Genomic DNA, 15,814 nt, shown 5'->3' with positions numbered 1-15,814 from the left:
TTTGGGATAATTGTGTAATATATTTGTGTACTAAACATTGCTGTAGGTAAGTTAAGCCTAATATGTCAACAGACTAAACATCCAAAAAAATGAGTAAGCTCGCATGTCCTTTTTAGTTCCTTACGTATTATCAGTTGTCGAATTGAATAAATTAAATAAAATGACGGACATAATAAAATAAAGATGTGTTGAGGACTAGTAATGGAGTCTGAGAATTGAGATGCTAGTAAGGCCTGCAGAAAGGTTGCGTGTTATAGAAGCGATGGCATGGCACCTAGGCCTGGCAAACGGGTCGTGTCTATCGTGTTCGTGTCATTTTCGTGTAACACCTGTTATCTTAACTGGTCGTGTCGTGTCACACCCGTTATCTTAACAGGTTGTGTCACTTTACCCAACGGGTAAAGTGACCCGACCCTTTATGACCCATTATGATCCGTTAAGAAATTTTTTTTTTTTTTAAATTTGCACATACCACACATTGCCACACAAATATTACTTCAAAACATTAAAACATTTCTCGTTTAAGTACTATATCTACACTCGAAAATAAAAGCCTAATAAAAAAAATAATACATACACTACTAATATATTACAAATATTAAATGTGCAAGGATAAAGAGTTTTTGTTTTTAAGATTGTAAGTCTTTCTCAAAAGTTTACACCTCCATTTACAAAATCTTCAATTTACATCGATCATAATGAAATTGTATTCAATTTACACCTACATCTATATAATTATTATAGTTTTTACTTTTTAGGGATATAAAATTATTAAATTAATGTATATAATTATTAATATTATAGTTGATTCATACTTTTATTAAGTATATAAATTATAACATAAGATTTTGTGATATCCACATCCACTAGTGTAAATATTTTAAATTGAAGATCAAATTCATTCTTTGTATTCATATAGGGTTAAGGAGTGTAGCTGTAAAAATTCATCAAAATCAGAGTTAAAATAACCGTTAAATCTTGATTTTTCGTTTATAACCGTCGAAAAGCTTTGTCCCGTTACTTGATCTCTGAATGTTTTTTTTTTGTGATTTTTTGCTGATGTGATCTCCAAGCATATACAAACAATTTTGACGGTTTGGATCGTTGAAATTAGTTTTGGAGAATTCGTAAAACAATAGATTGACTAACACTTAGAGTTTATTTATATTTTCATTAAGTATAACATAAGATTTTGTGGTATCCACTTGTGTAAATATTTTAAATTGAAGATCGAATTCATTCATTGTATTCATATAGGGACAAGGAGTGTAGTTATAAAAAATCATCAAAATCGGAGTTAAAATAACCGTTAAATCGTGATTTTTCGTTTATAACCGTTGAAAAGCTTTGTCCCGTTACTTGATCTCTAAATGTTTTTTTTTGTGATTTTTTGCTGATGTGATCTCCAAGCATATACAAACAATTTTGATGGTTTGAATCGTTGAAATTAGTTTTGGAGAATTCGTAAAACAATAGATCGACTAACACTTAGAGTTTATTTATACTTTCATTAAGTATAACATAAGATTTTGCGGTATCCACTTGTGTAAATATTTTAAATTGAAAATCGAATTCATTCATTGTATTCATATAGGGTCAAGGAGTGTAGTTATAAAAAATCATCAAAATCGGAGTTAAAATAACCGTTAAATCGTGATTTTTCGTTTATAACCGTTGAAAAGCTTTGTCCCGTTACTTGATCTCTGAATGTTTTTTTTTTTTTTGTGATTTTTTGCTGATGTGATCTCCAAGCATATACAAACAATTTTGATGGTTTGGATCGTTGAAATTAGTTTTGGAGAATTCGTAAAACGATAGATTGACTAACACTTAGAGTTTATTTATACTTTCATTAAGTATAACATAAGATTTTGTGGTATCCACTTGTATAAATATTTTAAATTGAAGATCGAATTCATTCATTGTATTCATATAGGGTCAAGGAGTGTAGTTATAAAAAATCATCAAAATCGGAGTTAAAATAACCGTTAAATCGTGATTTTTCGTTTATAACCATTGATAAACTTTGTCCCGTTACTTGATCTCTGAATGTTGTTTTTTTTGTGATTTTTTGCTGATGTGATCTCCAAGCATATACAAACAATTTTGACGGTTTGGATCGTTGAAATTAGTTTTGGAGAATTCGTATGCCATCAATCAAGTTCCGTGTGTGTGTGTGTGTATATATTTATTAAGTAGATTTAAATCTATTTATTTTGTACGTATAAATTATAATTGACTGGTACACGGAATAATACATACATCACGTGTCACGTGTGTCATTATAAAAATAGTGAAATATGTCATAACAGTCATGTGTGTGATAAAAAGTTAATAACTTAAAAAAAAAAAAAATTCTCACCACTTCTATTAATTTTCATTTTTCCCTCTCTTTTTTGTTTCCTTTTCAACTTTTTCTTATCATTTTCACTTTTCCCTCCAACATCTTTCCCTAATTCCCTCAACTTTTTTGTTTCATTTTCAACTTTTCTTAACATTTTCATTTTCCCTCCATTTTTTTTTTCAAAAAGGATGGCAAGTTGGCAACGACAAGAAATTGATTATTGAAATTTAAATGGAAAGATATCACATCAAATTTCAATGGATGCAAAATCATGCAATGCATCATGCATATTAAATTATTAATTCATAATTATTATAGTTTTTATAAAATTTAATATATATATATATATAATTATTATAGATAGACTTAATATTTTGGGGGTATAATTATTATAGTATATATAATTATTATAAATTTTATAGTTAATTTAATATATATATATATATATATTATAATTTTTAGGGGTATAAAATTGTAAAATTAATGTATATAATTATTATAGTATTTTTTTAGGGTTATAAAATTATAAAAATAATATTCTGCTTATCGTGTATCGTGTCACCCACGTGTATACCCGAACCAACCCGTTATCTTAACAGGTGCTTATCGGGTTACCCGATAACGACCCGATTCATTATCGTGTCAACCCAAATACCTGTTAATTTCATGTCGTGTCGTGTCGGGTTATCGAGTCGTGTCAGAAATTGCCAGGCCTAATGGCACCGAATGGGACCTACTCAAATGAATCTAAGGGCCTGCTTTGACGTGGTCAGACGTTGTTGCCTTCGTGGATTTCACTTTGGATTTACACAATACACAGAATTGGATCCAGTCTAGACCTTAGTGTTTGGAGCTCAGGGATTCACAAATTTGGGCCACACAAATTGAATCCGACAGTTCCTATTAACTTATTTCGATGTCCCATCTCACACAAACTAATGACTTTGATTTCTTTTTCACACAAATCAAAGACCTAAATTTTGGGATCCCTAAGCTCTAGACACTAAGGTTCAGAGTGGATCCAATTCTCCCAATACACATGCACTTCTAGTTGCATTGGAAGTTTTACTCTCTCCTAGTCTTGTCTCTAAAGTTGTACTCTTTTTCTTCTATTAATTATAAAAGGGTGCAGACTTATTTGTGAAAAACAAAAAGGTATATATGCAATATTGGGTCATATCTAACAAACAAATTGATCTCCGACTTAGTGTTACTATTTAGTGATATTCATCTTTACTTATAAGTAAGAGATTTCAAATCTGAATAAAGATGAAATTACATTTAATAGACGGCATTGTAGCACTTCTCAAATAGAAGTGGTCAGTCATACCTTTATTTGTTACAATGTAATTTATTAAAATATAATCTCGCTAACATCACTCATTAAACTTAACTCTGATGATAGACGTGAAGATGAGTAAGAATTGAAAGGAGGATCGACGGAAGGCTCCATCTGCCATGGAATCTCCACGTATAATGTATGAGGACAGATTCATTGCATCCGCACATCCCTCTCTGTTTACATTTTGTTCACTCTGTTGTTTGTATGCTAACCTTTCCAGACATTTGTACTAATTTTTTTTGTATAGTTTTTTGGTTTAGGGTTGAGGGTTTGGCAGCGCTCATGTCTCAATGTCCCTCATGCATGTGTGTGTTGGATTTGGTCGGGTCATGTTTTCCATTAATTTGGTCGTGTCTTAGACAGACATGATATCATTCGTCTTTCTTGACGGACTTTTGCGTGGAAGATGTTTGTTTGGCAATTGACATAGGGTTCGGAAGGGGTCTGTGCCTGGCAGGGCGACGGAGCCAGAAATGTACCATGGTGATCTGAACGAGAGAGAAAATTTGCCGTCAAAGATGCACCAGTGTGGTGACGGTCAATCTTTCCTCCGAGAGTTTCAACGTAAAAGTGCACAAATGCATAGGAACACAAGAATGTATTTTGGTTCACTCTAAATCAGAGCCTTTTATTAGACGAGCTCTCTCCTTTTTGATACATTTCATGGGCTAGATAGTGAGGCTCAAATAGTTTTAAAAGAAGATAGTTACCAACCATTTCAACCAACTTGTATAATTGACCACCAAATACAAAAGAAAAAACACAGTTGACTTTAGGAGTGTCAACTTTACCAAGTATATAATGTTGGTTGTTCTATATGTTGACTATTTGTCACTTGATGAAATAGACTTTAAAATTTGTCAAACTAATTCCCTAATATGCATGTTCACATACTTGAAATCGGATTAAGAAGATCAGAATGAGCAAGGATCTGGTAGACCTGAACCTTGTTCCTACATGATCCGATCAATTCGATTAGGCACTCGCCATCTATTTTAACTGTTCAACTCTTTGACAGAATAAAAAACCATTGTTCAACTCTTTGACAACATTGCAAACCAAAATCTCTGCCCTCCCCTCTATCTATCCAAGGGATGGAAAGCTATGAAGGAATCATATTCCTTACAAATTAGGAATGTTATTCCCAATTTCGTGTAGGGCTCATGTAATTTTTGATTCATTGATACAAGAAAGGAAAAACCCGGAATAAGAGTGACTAGTTCTTCTCATTCCCGATTTTGGTTAGCGATAGGGTTGTGGAGGAGTTGAAACTCCACCCCAAAGTCTCTCAGCTGAAACTGTAGTACTTAAATAACTGAACAAAAAGGCAATTCATCTACAATCTTGACATCCGATAATGTTAAATTGTAAATGCAGCAATGCAATTCTAAACATATTGCAGAACATCTTTTATCGGCATCAAGCCATGTCAAGCAAGAAAATATATAGTAAAAAGTTGTAGCCCTTCCAACGAAACTATGCCAACACAAGCCGTGGGGAGCAATCATAGAAACTCTTGTGCTTCCTACTGAGTAAAGACGGAAACTAGTGCAATGTCAACATTGTCAATCATGGCAAACAAAAAGATATCACTGAAACATAATTCCTTGTATGATTTTCTACTCTCAGTAACATTGATAAAACATCAACAATTCAACTTGGAAACGAAAACACGGCAGCATTCAATCTCACAATATCATAGCATCATTATTTATTTCATTGCAGCAGACAAGACAACGCTGTTAACAGATAGCAGCATCTCTTTCTTTTGTCGTTGCCAACAGTAACAGATATTCGAATCTCTCAAATTCTTTCAGTTTTTTTTTATCACTCGTTCATTTATAAGCATAAGAAAAAGTTAACTTCAACAAAAAAAAAAAAAATGAAAACCAGTGAATAAGAAAACTCACTACCAAGGCTTGTTCAAATGACAATTCTGAGCCAAATAAGGGTCGAGGGTAGAAAATGGCAAAGTTATCATGCTTCATGACAGGTTCGTCCAAGCAAGGAGTAATCTAAATGATATTACACGAATTTGATGAACGTTTACAGTTTATTAAGAAAAATGGAAAGACAAAGAAAACAGGCTTCCTAGGTTTTGAAGTCAGGGAAGAAACAGTCTTCCAAACAACATTACATGAATACATGGGTGCACATGCACAAGTAGACACAAACTAAAGTGACAAACAATCTTACAATAACACAGGCACCCGAAACAGACTATTGTTTCTCGGAAGGCATTCCACTGGTAACTTCAAGCTCTGTCTTGCAGTTGTCCCTCAAATTTTTTAGCGTGACATAACTGTCTTGCTGCCAAACAGAAACCAGAGAATTAATCACATTAAGACCTCCAAAAGGAAAAGTCAGCAGTTAACAAAAAAATTAATCTCCAATATAATGATTTTACAAAATTAGGTTGACTATAGGAACCACTAACACAGGTATACACCAAACTAATTAGTCACGTAAATCTGGGTTTTCCTCCACTGCCTTATGGCCAACAATAGGATGTGGTGAAAAGTCTATGGATCATTAGCATAAGAAAGATTCTCCAAATTAGGAAAAATAAAAACGATAAGAAAGTTTCTTCCCAAAGAAAGTGCAAGCCAGGCCATAGTAAACAAAGTTATACTCACAAGATGGTTGCTTTCATGAACAAGCACATCCTCCATGTTAACAAAGAGTGATCTCCACTGACTTGAGAGATCATATTCAAGTTTTGACACTTTGTTTGGGTGTAGTTGTCCCTTGGTATCACTCTCTTTTCCCTTGACACTTTTCTCAACCAATACGTTCACTTCTCTTTTACTCTTCTTCAGTGCTAAAGATAAAATGTAGAATTAATGAACAATAAATATTTCAAAGTAAAAGGGAAAAACAACAATATCTCTCTTCCCACCACAGTTACATTTCACACAGTCTACACAAACGTACCAACAATTGAAAGGCTAAAATTGAATTACTGAACAGTAAAATATTGAATATTGAAGAATGGAAAGAATAGTCGAAGACATCTTAAGATGTTTCACCATAGCAACATTTCCTACACGTTCTGCACAAACTCACCAGCAATTCGACCCTTGATATCCTGGTATTGGAGGTCTGACAAGATGTGAGCAGCTGATAATCAGATTCCAAAAGAACCAAACTTATGTTAGTCTACATTTTAACGTCCATATCACACGCAATCAGGTATAAAAACTAACATAACCAAGAGTTGTAATACCTTTTAAGCAAAACGAACAAGAGCAATCTTTGAGCAAGTCATCACCTACACTCAAATCAGCACTGCCACCACCCTTAAGAGCCGTGCATCTTTCCAACTTCTCAAATTCATGGACTTTCGAGCAACTTTGTGACCTAGGCAACATCGACCACTCATTAGAACCATATTTGGTTGCTGCCACTTGACCAACACCAAGACCCTTTTCGTCATTACCATGAACAACAGTGACTAATCCTTCATCTAGAGGAACGCTTTGATTAATTTCTGAACTATGTCCCACTTTCTTGTATTGACATTTCTCCCCACCACCACAACAATCATTCTTGCACATTCCTGAGCATTTTGAAATTGAAGCAATGGACGAGGCATTATCCATCAATGCATCGCCGACTTCTAAAACACTGCTAGCATTAGCTCCACTGTCACTGGACTTTTCCCCGATATCATTAGACATCGTCAAGGTAACAGAATCACTGTTGTCATTCGAGGAATCATCAATGTCACTATAAGTAGGTGAAAACACAGATTCTTGAGTGCCCTTTGGCGAAGATAAGGCTTCAGGGTTACAATCTACTCCGGTTTTTTTCTCGCATTTCTCTCTTACTAAATCCTCAACCCCTAAAAACACTTGCTTTGCAACTTTTGAACCCCTATGTTCACAATCAACATTTTTACCAACTGCATTTAGAGATTTAGTACCCGAATCAGCTGAAATCATCGAAAACCCCCTTTTTATGGGCCGGTTGGTCAAATCACCGAGAACTTGTCGGGATTTGTAAAACCCATCGGTCGAATTATCACTACTCATAGTGCAATTCAATTGCAGAAGGATAAACAAAATCGAAATCTAACCAACCAAATTAAGCATTCAACTTCAAAATCTCGAAACCCTAAAAACCCCAGTTCTTCTGCTCGCCAAAAAAAAAAAAGGATTCTCCACCCTCTGATCCAAACGAAACAAAGAAAATTAGCCAATTACAAAGCGAAAACACTCTAAATTTGAAAAAAAAAAAAAAGCTGCATATTAGTGTTAAATTAGGAAATCTCAACTGGAGATTAAACCCTAGATGCGCGGATATGATAAAAACAAGAGTAATTGAAATTTAAAAACGTAATTAGGGGATAAACAGATTACTGACCTTTTTTGAATCTGGGAAATGTTGGGAGATTGTGATGGAAGAAATCTGAGTGAAGATCTGGAAATGGACAAGTGTGGGCGGTTTTTCGAATAAAATCCGAAAGAGTGAGGGGAATTTAAAAACTCAAACTCAAAATTTGTTGAGGCGGGAGTCGGCGGACACTGATCCGGACCCGCCCTTCTAAGGTTATCTTCAAGCGAAGGAGGGTCAAGGTTCATTTATCTCTATAGTCCTTCCAAAAATTAATATTTTAATAAATAATATCAGGTTATTTTTTTAGGTCATCTTTAATTGAAGGTTAGCTAGAAGGTTCGTTTTAGTCCTCTGATTCTCCAATAAATTAATATTTTAATGAATAATGCAGTGCCATATTTTTTACTATCTCCGACCGAGGGTCAAAAAGGTCATAGGGCTCGTTTTAGCCTTGTCACAAAAAACTGTCTCCAACCGAGGGCCAAACATAATTTATTATTTAAAAACAACTTAAATTTAAATCCAACAACTAAGTGACGTCAGCTAGCTGTTAGATTTAAATTTTTTTGGGCTATAAATAGGGGTGGATATTGGACTATAATTCACACACCTTTGAATTCAATTTATTTCAATTCAAGTTTGCAATGAATTCCAACAAGGGGTCCTAATCCAATTCCAAATTGGAAGAAAAATAGGCGCATATAAGACAAAAAGATGATGAGTCTGATGAAGAAGATGAAGCATGGCACAACACACAAAATAAAGTAGCAGCCATGGCTGTGGCCATGGTGTGTCAGCCAACTAAGGAACAACCTCAATGGGGTGGCTCTGTTGCTAGTCGCTCTTACAAACCACAAAACAAAGCGATGACACATGCAAATTTGATGACCTATCCCATCATGCAGTCTAATGACCGCAAAGCTGAGGACTGTGGGTTTCCGTGGAAGACCTGTCTCACTGGATGGCAAGGAAGCTTATGCAGAAGGTCGAGAAAGCCAACTGTTGTATTAGAGGTGGTTGGCTCGTATGACACATGGATCTGGCATGCTTTTTTTCGAGTCCCTAGATCCCAAAATGACATTATAGTTCTTGGGTGTTCACCCATTTTCAATAGGCTGACGCAAGGTAAAGCACCTCAACTTGACTACTACATCATCGACTGTTACTACAATGTGGGATATTACTTGGCAAATGGCATCTACCTAAAGTGGGCGACACTTTTCCAAGCAATTCCAAACCCTGCGAATGACGTCGAAAAGTTGTTTACCTTACACCAAGAGACATACCGGAAAGATGTTGAGAGAGCTTTCGGTATTCTACAAGCACGGTGGAAGATCATCAGTGAACCGGCAAAAGAGTGGAGTTGAGAAAATTTGGACTCCATCATGATGTCTTGCATCATATTACATAACACAATTATGGAGGATGAGCGAGATGGGTATATTGATGGAGAGTCTGATGATGACCAAGACAATCTAAATAGGTCAAGAATGGCTCGTGCAAAAATGTGTGATGGGCCTAATATGCCTTTCAATTCAAGAATCGGTAGTATCTCTTTAAATGAGTATATGAGACGCTATAAAATGATACATTCCCGTGCCATGAACAAATACCTACAACAGGATCTTGTTGCACATATTTGGGCCAAAAGAAGCATGGAGTAAGTGTTTAAGTTTTATTTTGTTAAATGTTTTTTAAAATGTTGTTTAAGTTTCATGTTGTTAAATGTTTTATTTTTATGTTGTATAATTTTTATGTTGTTTAATGTTATTTAATGTGTTTAATATTGTTTAATGTGTTTCATGTTATGTAATGTTTAATGGTTTAGGAAGTTAGAGGGGGAAAAAAAAAGAATTTTTACAATCTTTAAAACAAATTTTGAAAACAAAAAAAAAAATTAAATAACTACTAGCTGACCATTGCAAATTTGAATTTCAGCCCGGCCCAGGGCTGATTGGTTTAGGCTGGCTGGTTGTGTAATGCCCCGCCTCGAAAATTTACTTTTTTCGGAAAATAAATTCGTTGATAGGCCAAATTAAACTCTTATTTCTTTAACTACCATTAATCGCGATTCTTTATCTAAATTCCTTAATTCCTCATATTTCTATAACCATATTTTAAAACTTCTAAAACATACTATTCACTTAACAATTTTATCCTCAATTTCTTCTATTAAAACCACTTCTCAACAAAAGATTAATTTTCGAGTAATTAAGGCTGCATCTAACTCTGTTAGACTGCCTACATACCCTTGAGCAAAATCAAGCCTTTCATAGTTCACAATTCAATAACCAAACCAATTTCGAAAAATATTCAATTAATCAAAATATCCAACATTTGTGTTAATAATCAAAACACGTCAAATAGATACCAAAAAAATAATTTGAATAACGAAATTTGCATAAAAACGCAATGTCTGCTCACTGACCACGAGCCGCCGTAGGTGGCGATCAGACGCCTCGACTCGTCAGAAAATTTCACAATTTCTAAAAATTTCCAAATTTTACAGAAATGTAGAGGAAGTTAAGGGGAACAATTTTTATACCTGGGCCGAAGTCTAACTCAGCCGGGAAAAGCCCCAATTTCACTCAAACCCGCCGAAAACCTTAGAATTTTGGTGGTTCAATCTGTCGCCACCGGTGCTCTGCCACCCCAACCAAGGCTTGGGACATGTTCTTGGGTTCACTAGGAGTCCTTTGGTAGTGGTGGTGGTCGGAATTACCTTCAAATTTGGTGTATTGCCACCACGAACCCACCGCACCCATCTTGCGGGTTTTTGTAATTTCAAGGCCAATTTTCCATCGTTCCATGGGTGGACAATGAAGAAGAAGAGTCATGATGATGGATGCAGGTGATAGGGTGTACTAATTCACCAGAGAAATGGCGCAACACCATCAAAAAATCACACTGGGAGGCCGGATCCTAACCGGGTCACGAAGAACAAACGGGTGGAAGGGAAGGGACCAGTTTCCCTTCCTTCTCACCTCCCTCCTTTCCCCTCCTTGTTTCTCATCCCCATTTGTTCATTATTCTTCTCTCCTTGCCCCACTGGTCACCCCCTTTCTTCCTTCCTCTCTCATTGTTCCTCCCCTTCTCTCAGCCACTCTCGTGGCTTTCGCCCTTTCTTTCTTTTCCTTTTTTTTTTATTTATATTTTTATTCTTATTATTCAAGATAAGGCTCCTATAATTATGGAGACTTCCAAAAGTTATAAGGAAATGACTATTTTGCCCCTATCTTCGTTCGTTCCTATTTCATTCGTTATAACTCCGTTTGGCGAACAGTTTTCACCTATACACTCTTGAGATTGAGCTTTATCCAAAAATGCCAAGAAATAGTCCGGAATATATGAGGATAAAATACGTCCTTGTATAATTACGTTAATCTTTTAAACTTAATAATAAATTTCACAACATAATTTATAATAATTTCCGGAAACAAAACTTTAAAAGTTCTCAATTCAATTTTTCATATCCATAAATCGATTTATTTTCGATTTTTCTCTACATTTTCATATATTTAAATTTTCAAGGTATTACATTCATCCCCCGTTAAAATAAATCTCATCCTTGAGATTTCAACCATCGAGTTACGAAAAGAAATTAGAACTATTTCCACCATTTCTTTTATGGTGAATAAAATCATAATCTTAGTCTATGATTTTATTCAAGCTTTGAAAATAAGTAAATCAACGAATAACGATCGTGATTATTACCCACGGTTTCAGATTCCCAGCCACATTCATTGGCAGAATAAATATCCTCATCAAGCCATACTTTTCATGACCTAAAATAAATACTAGCATAATAATCACAATCATTGGCAATACTATACGTCATAAATTTTTTTTTTGTTTCCATATGCATCACCCTCAAAACAATGATCATAAACTTCAGTCATAACCATCATCAGCCAAAGAGATACTAGAAATGCAAGCCATAATCATTAGTGGCTAAGTAAATATCAAAATTTCCAACCCAAGACATTATAATTGGCAAATTAAATATCAAAATTTCCAACCCAAAATCAGTGGAGTTTCTAATCACACTCACTGGGTAAAGGAAAGAAATTTAAAACCAAGTTCGCAACACCACCAACATAAAGCCTCATTCTATGATTTCCTTCATTTTCACAGTTAAACTAAATTACCCATAGTAAATTTAGAAACCTTCTTCTTCTTCTTCTTCTCTCTCTCTCTCTCTCTCCCCCCCCCCTTTTTTTTTTTTTAACTAAATCTTTCTTTCAATTGTTTCTCTTTTAAATTACTTAAAAATGCAGTCACATATCGAGTAAATAAGTGACTCGGACATCTAGAGTAATATTCACATTCCATCAACCAAAGGAGAAAAATTTTAATATATTACAACTCCATTGGCCAACAACTAAACCTTATTAACCACACAACCATGAGAATATGTGCTTGTCATCAATTTTGTTCGTAATATCAAATTCAACAATAACCACCCAACTATGGTAACCAAACCAATCAAATTTGCAATTATAACTTTTCCCAACTATTCTTTTCATCAACGCAAAAACTCTACTGGGAAAACATTTATATTAAACGAACCCAAAATCTCATTCCATATTTTCATTCATGTTCAGCAATAATAAATGAAGAAATCCATATGATATTTTCACCATTCCAAATATCATACTCAACCATAACCACAGTTTATAATTTTATTCTCATTTGATAAATCATCATGACTTTAGTAAGTACTAAAATTTCCAACCACAATTTTCATTGACCAAAAGATTTGAAATTTTCTAGCCATACTTATCATCGTCAAAACAATGATTTCACCACTATTTTCTTTTTATCTCAATCAATGACTAGTAGGCTGGAAAATATTGTAATATACCTGGTCAATACACATCACACATTTTTTTTATCCCTTCAATAATTCATTATCAGAACCCACATGTGGAGCTTCTCCCCGAAAACATTGGGTCCTTGTGCCCACTCATCCATTCCTTCACATTTCAGGGGTTATTTCGCCAATTCATTGTTCACGGGCCACTTTGCCCAATCACACATCCTTAGGCCTTTTTTGGCCCAAATCCATGGGCTCTTTTTGCCCAACCAAACATTCCTCCCATTCCACGGGTTATCAAGCCCAAATTGACATTCATAGGCCATCTCGTCCAAATCAACATCCACGGGCCTTTTCGCCCAATTCAATATTTCTCAACTACACAGGTATAATACAATTTTTCCATCTACTTATCACAATTTCACAAAAATCTTACCTTTTCAAATCTCTCATAACGCATAATATAATATCAATCCATTTCAAGATTAATTCGAGACTTTAATCAAACGCTCATATTCAAGCTATAACATGAATATAATATTTTAAAATTTTCCTACTCCCATTCAAATCAATTCAATTCATTACGATTCACAATATATTTATGCATTCCACATAACTTACTCATTAGTCATAGAACTCAGGGAATAATGCAATATCAATGCAATCATAATTCCCACTAACAAAATTTCATAATCACCATGGAAATTGCATCACAATCACAATGCAGATCATATATGTATCTCATATATATACCACATAAATGCCACATCATTCATAAAAATTATGACATAATGCAACCACAATGCATATCTTAATTCACAATAACAAGGACTCTAGAATATTGCATATTGTAAAGTTAGATCATTTGCCCTGATACCATATGTAACACTTCGCCCTGAAAATTTACTTTTTTCGGGAAATAAATTCAGTGATAGGCCAAATTAAACTCTTGTTGCTTTAACTACCATCAATTGCGATTCTTTATCTAAATTCCTTCATTCCTCACATTTCTATAACCATATTTTAAAACTTCTAAAACATATGATTCAACTATCAATTTTATCCTCAATTTCTTCTATTAAAACTACTTCTCAACAAAAGATTAATTTTCGAGTATTTAAGGCTGCATCTAACTCTATTAAACTGCCAACGTACCCTTGAACGGGATCAAGCCTTTCGTAATTCACAATTCAATAGTAAAATCAATTCTGAAAAATATTCAATTAATCAAAACATCCAAAATTTGTGTTAACAATCAAAACACGTTAAATTGATACAAAAAACATAATTGGAATAACGAAATTCGCATAAAAACGCAGTGTCAGCTCACTGACCATGCGCCGCTGTGGGATGCGGTCGGCCACCCAGAGTCGTCGGAAAATTTCACAATTTCTAAAAGTTTCCAAAATTTATAGAAATGTAGAGCAAGTTAAGGGGAACAACTTTTATACCCAGGTTGAAGTCCAACTCGGCCATGAAAAGCTCTAATTTCACTCAAAACTCGTTGGAAACTCTAGAATTTAGGTGGTTCAATCTATCACCACCGGTGCTCTGCCGCCCCAACCAAGGCTTGGGACATTTTCTTGGGTTCACTAGGAGTCCATTGGTAGTGGTGGTGGTCGGAGTTTACCTTCAAATTTGGTGTATTGCCACCACGAACCCGCCGCACCCACTATACGGGTTTTTGTAGTTTCAAGGTCAATTTCCATCGTTCCATGGGTGGACAATGAAGAAGAAGAGTCGTGATGATGGATGCAAGTGATGGGGTGTACTAATTCGTCGGAGAAATGGCGCAATGCTGTTGAAAAATCACACGGGGAAGCCGGGTCCTAACCGGGTCACGAAGGACAAACAAGTGGAAGGGAAGGGACCGGTTTCCCTTCCTTCTCACCTCCCTCCTTTCCCCTCCTTGTTTCTCATCCCCATTGGTTCACTATTCTTGTCTCTTTCCCCCATTGGTCACCTTTTTTCTTACCTCCTCTCTCCCTTTTTCTTACTTCCTCTCTCATTGTTCCTCCCCTTCTCTCAGCCATTCATGTGGCTTCCGCCCTTTCTTTCTTCTTTTTTTTCATGACAAGGCTCCCATAATTATGGAGATTTCCATAAGTCATAACAAAATGACTATTTTGCCCCTATCTTCGTTCGTTTCTATTTCATTCATTATAACTCCATTTTGCAAACAGTTTTTGCCTACACGCTCTTGAGATCAAGCTTTATCCAAAAATGCCAAGAAATAGTCTGAAATATATAAGGATAAAATATGTCCTCGTATAATTACGTTACTCTTTTAAACTTAACGATAAATTTCACAACATAATTTATAATAATTTCTAGAAACAAAACTTTAAAAGTTCTCAATTCAATTTTTCATACCCATAAATCGATTTATTTTTTATTTTTCTCTGCATTTTCATATATTTAAATTTTTAGGGTATTACAGGTTGGCCTTTTGGCCCTTTTTGTCCAATGGGGCCCACGAGCCCACAGTTAGAGACGGTTTTTGGGTTATTTTCGGCCCTTTGGCCTTCTAGATTCTTCGGTTGGAGATGGCCATACCATCTCCAATTGAGGGGCCAGAGGGCCATAGGCCAAACATAGCCGCTATGACAAAAAACCATCTCCAATCGAAAGAGCAAAAGGGCTATAGGGCCAAACATAATTTATTATTTTAATTGAATTAATATGGTTACTTAAATTAAACTACATCAATAATTTTTCGAGATGGAATGTCAATAATTTTTGAGTTGGAATCTCAATATTTTACGTCTTGAATTTCGAGTACCACATGTCGATATGTGAGTAACTTTGCAAAACTTTGGGCCAAAAGAAATGTGGACTAAGCGTTTAAGTTTTATGTTGTTAAATGTTTTTTTTTTTAATGTTGTTTAAGTTTCATGTTGTTTAATATTGTTTAGTGTTGTTTAAGTTTTATGTTATTTAATGATCTTCCATATGGTTTAATGTTGTTTAATGG

At 34.9% G+C, this 15,814-nt stretch overlaps 1 protein-coding gene across 1 annotated transcript; it reads right to left on the bottom strand.

The window, feature by feature from the left end:
- Window positions 1-5,680: 5,680 nt before the first annotated feature.
- LOC103941491 lies at window positions 5,681-8,249 on the bottom strand. Its single transcript, XM_009351690.3, has 5 exons — window positions 8,052-8,249; window positions 6,913-7,855; window positions 6,753-6,806; window positions 6,323-6,507; window positions 5,681-5,996 (listed from the first exon to the last, which is right to left on the bottom strand). Exons 2-5 carry the CDS (start codon window positions 7,718-7,720, stop codon window positions 5,907-5,909), a joined length of 1,137 nt encoding a protein of 378 aa, XP_009349965.1. The 5' UTR covers window positions 7,721-7,855; window positions 8,052-8,249; the 3' UTR covers window positions 5,681-5,906.
- Window positions 8,250-15,814: the final 7,565 nt, after the last annotated feature.

The sequence above is a fragment of a genome, unplaced genomic scaffold, assembly GCF_019419815.1.
Source record: "Pyrus x bretschneideri cultivar Hongxiangsu unplaced genomic scaffold, Pyrus_bretschneideri_v1 Contig56, whole genome shotgun sequence".
In the NCBI taxonomy this organism is placed as follows: domain Eukaryota; kingdom Viridiplantae; phylum Streptophyta; class Magnoliopsida; order Rosales; family Rosaceae; genus Pyrus; species Pyrus x bretschneideri.
Note: the sequence above shows the minus strand (reverse complement) of the source record. Positions and strands in the feature narration are given on the sequence as shown.

Excerpts from the sequence above, each read along its gene's own strand:
- LOC103941491 (XM_009351690.3), bottom strand. The coding sequence starts at position 7,720 with ATGAGTAGTGATAATTCGACCGATGGGTTTTACAAATCCCGACAAGTT. Across the intron at positions 6,508-6,752 it reads TATCAAGGGTCGAATTGCTG|CACTGAAGAAGAGTAAAAGA; the intron begins GTGAGTTTGTGC and ends TTTTATCTTTAG. Across the intron at positions 5,997-6,322 it reads TTCATGAAAGCAACCATCTT|CAAGACAGTTATGTCACGCT; the intron begins GTGAGTATAACT and ends TCTGTTTGGCAG.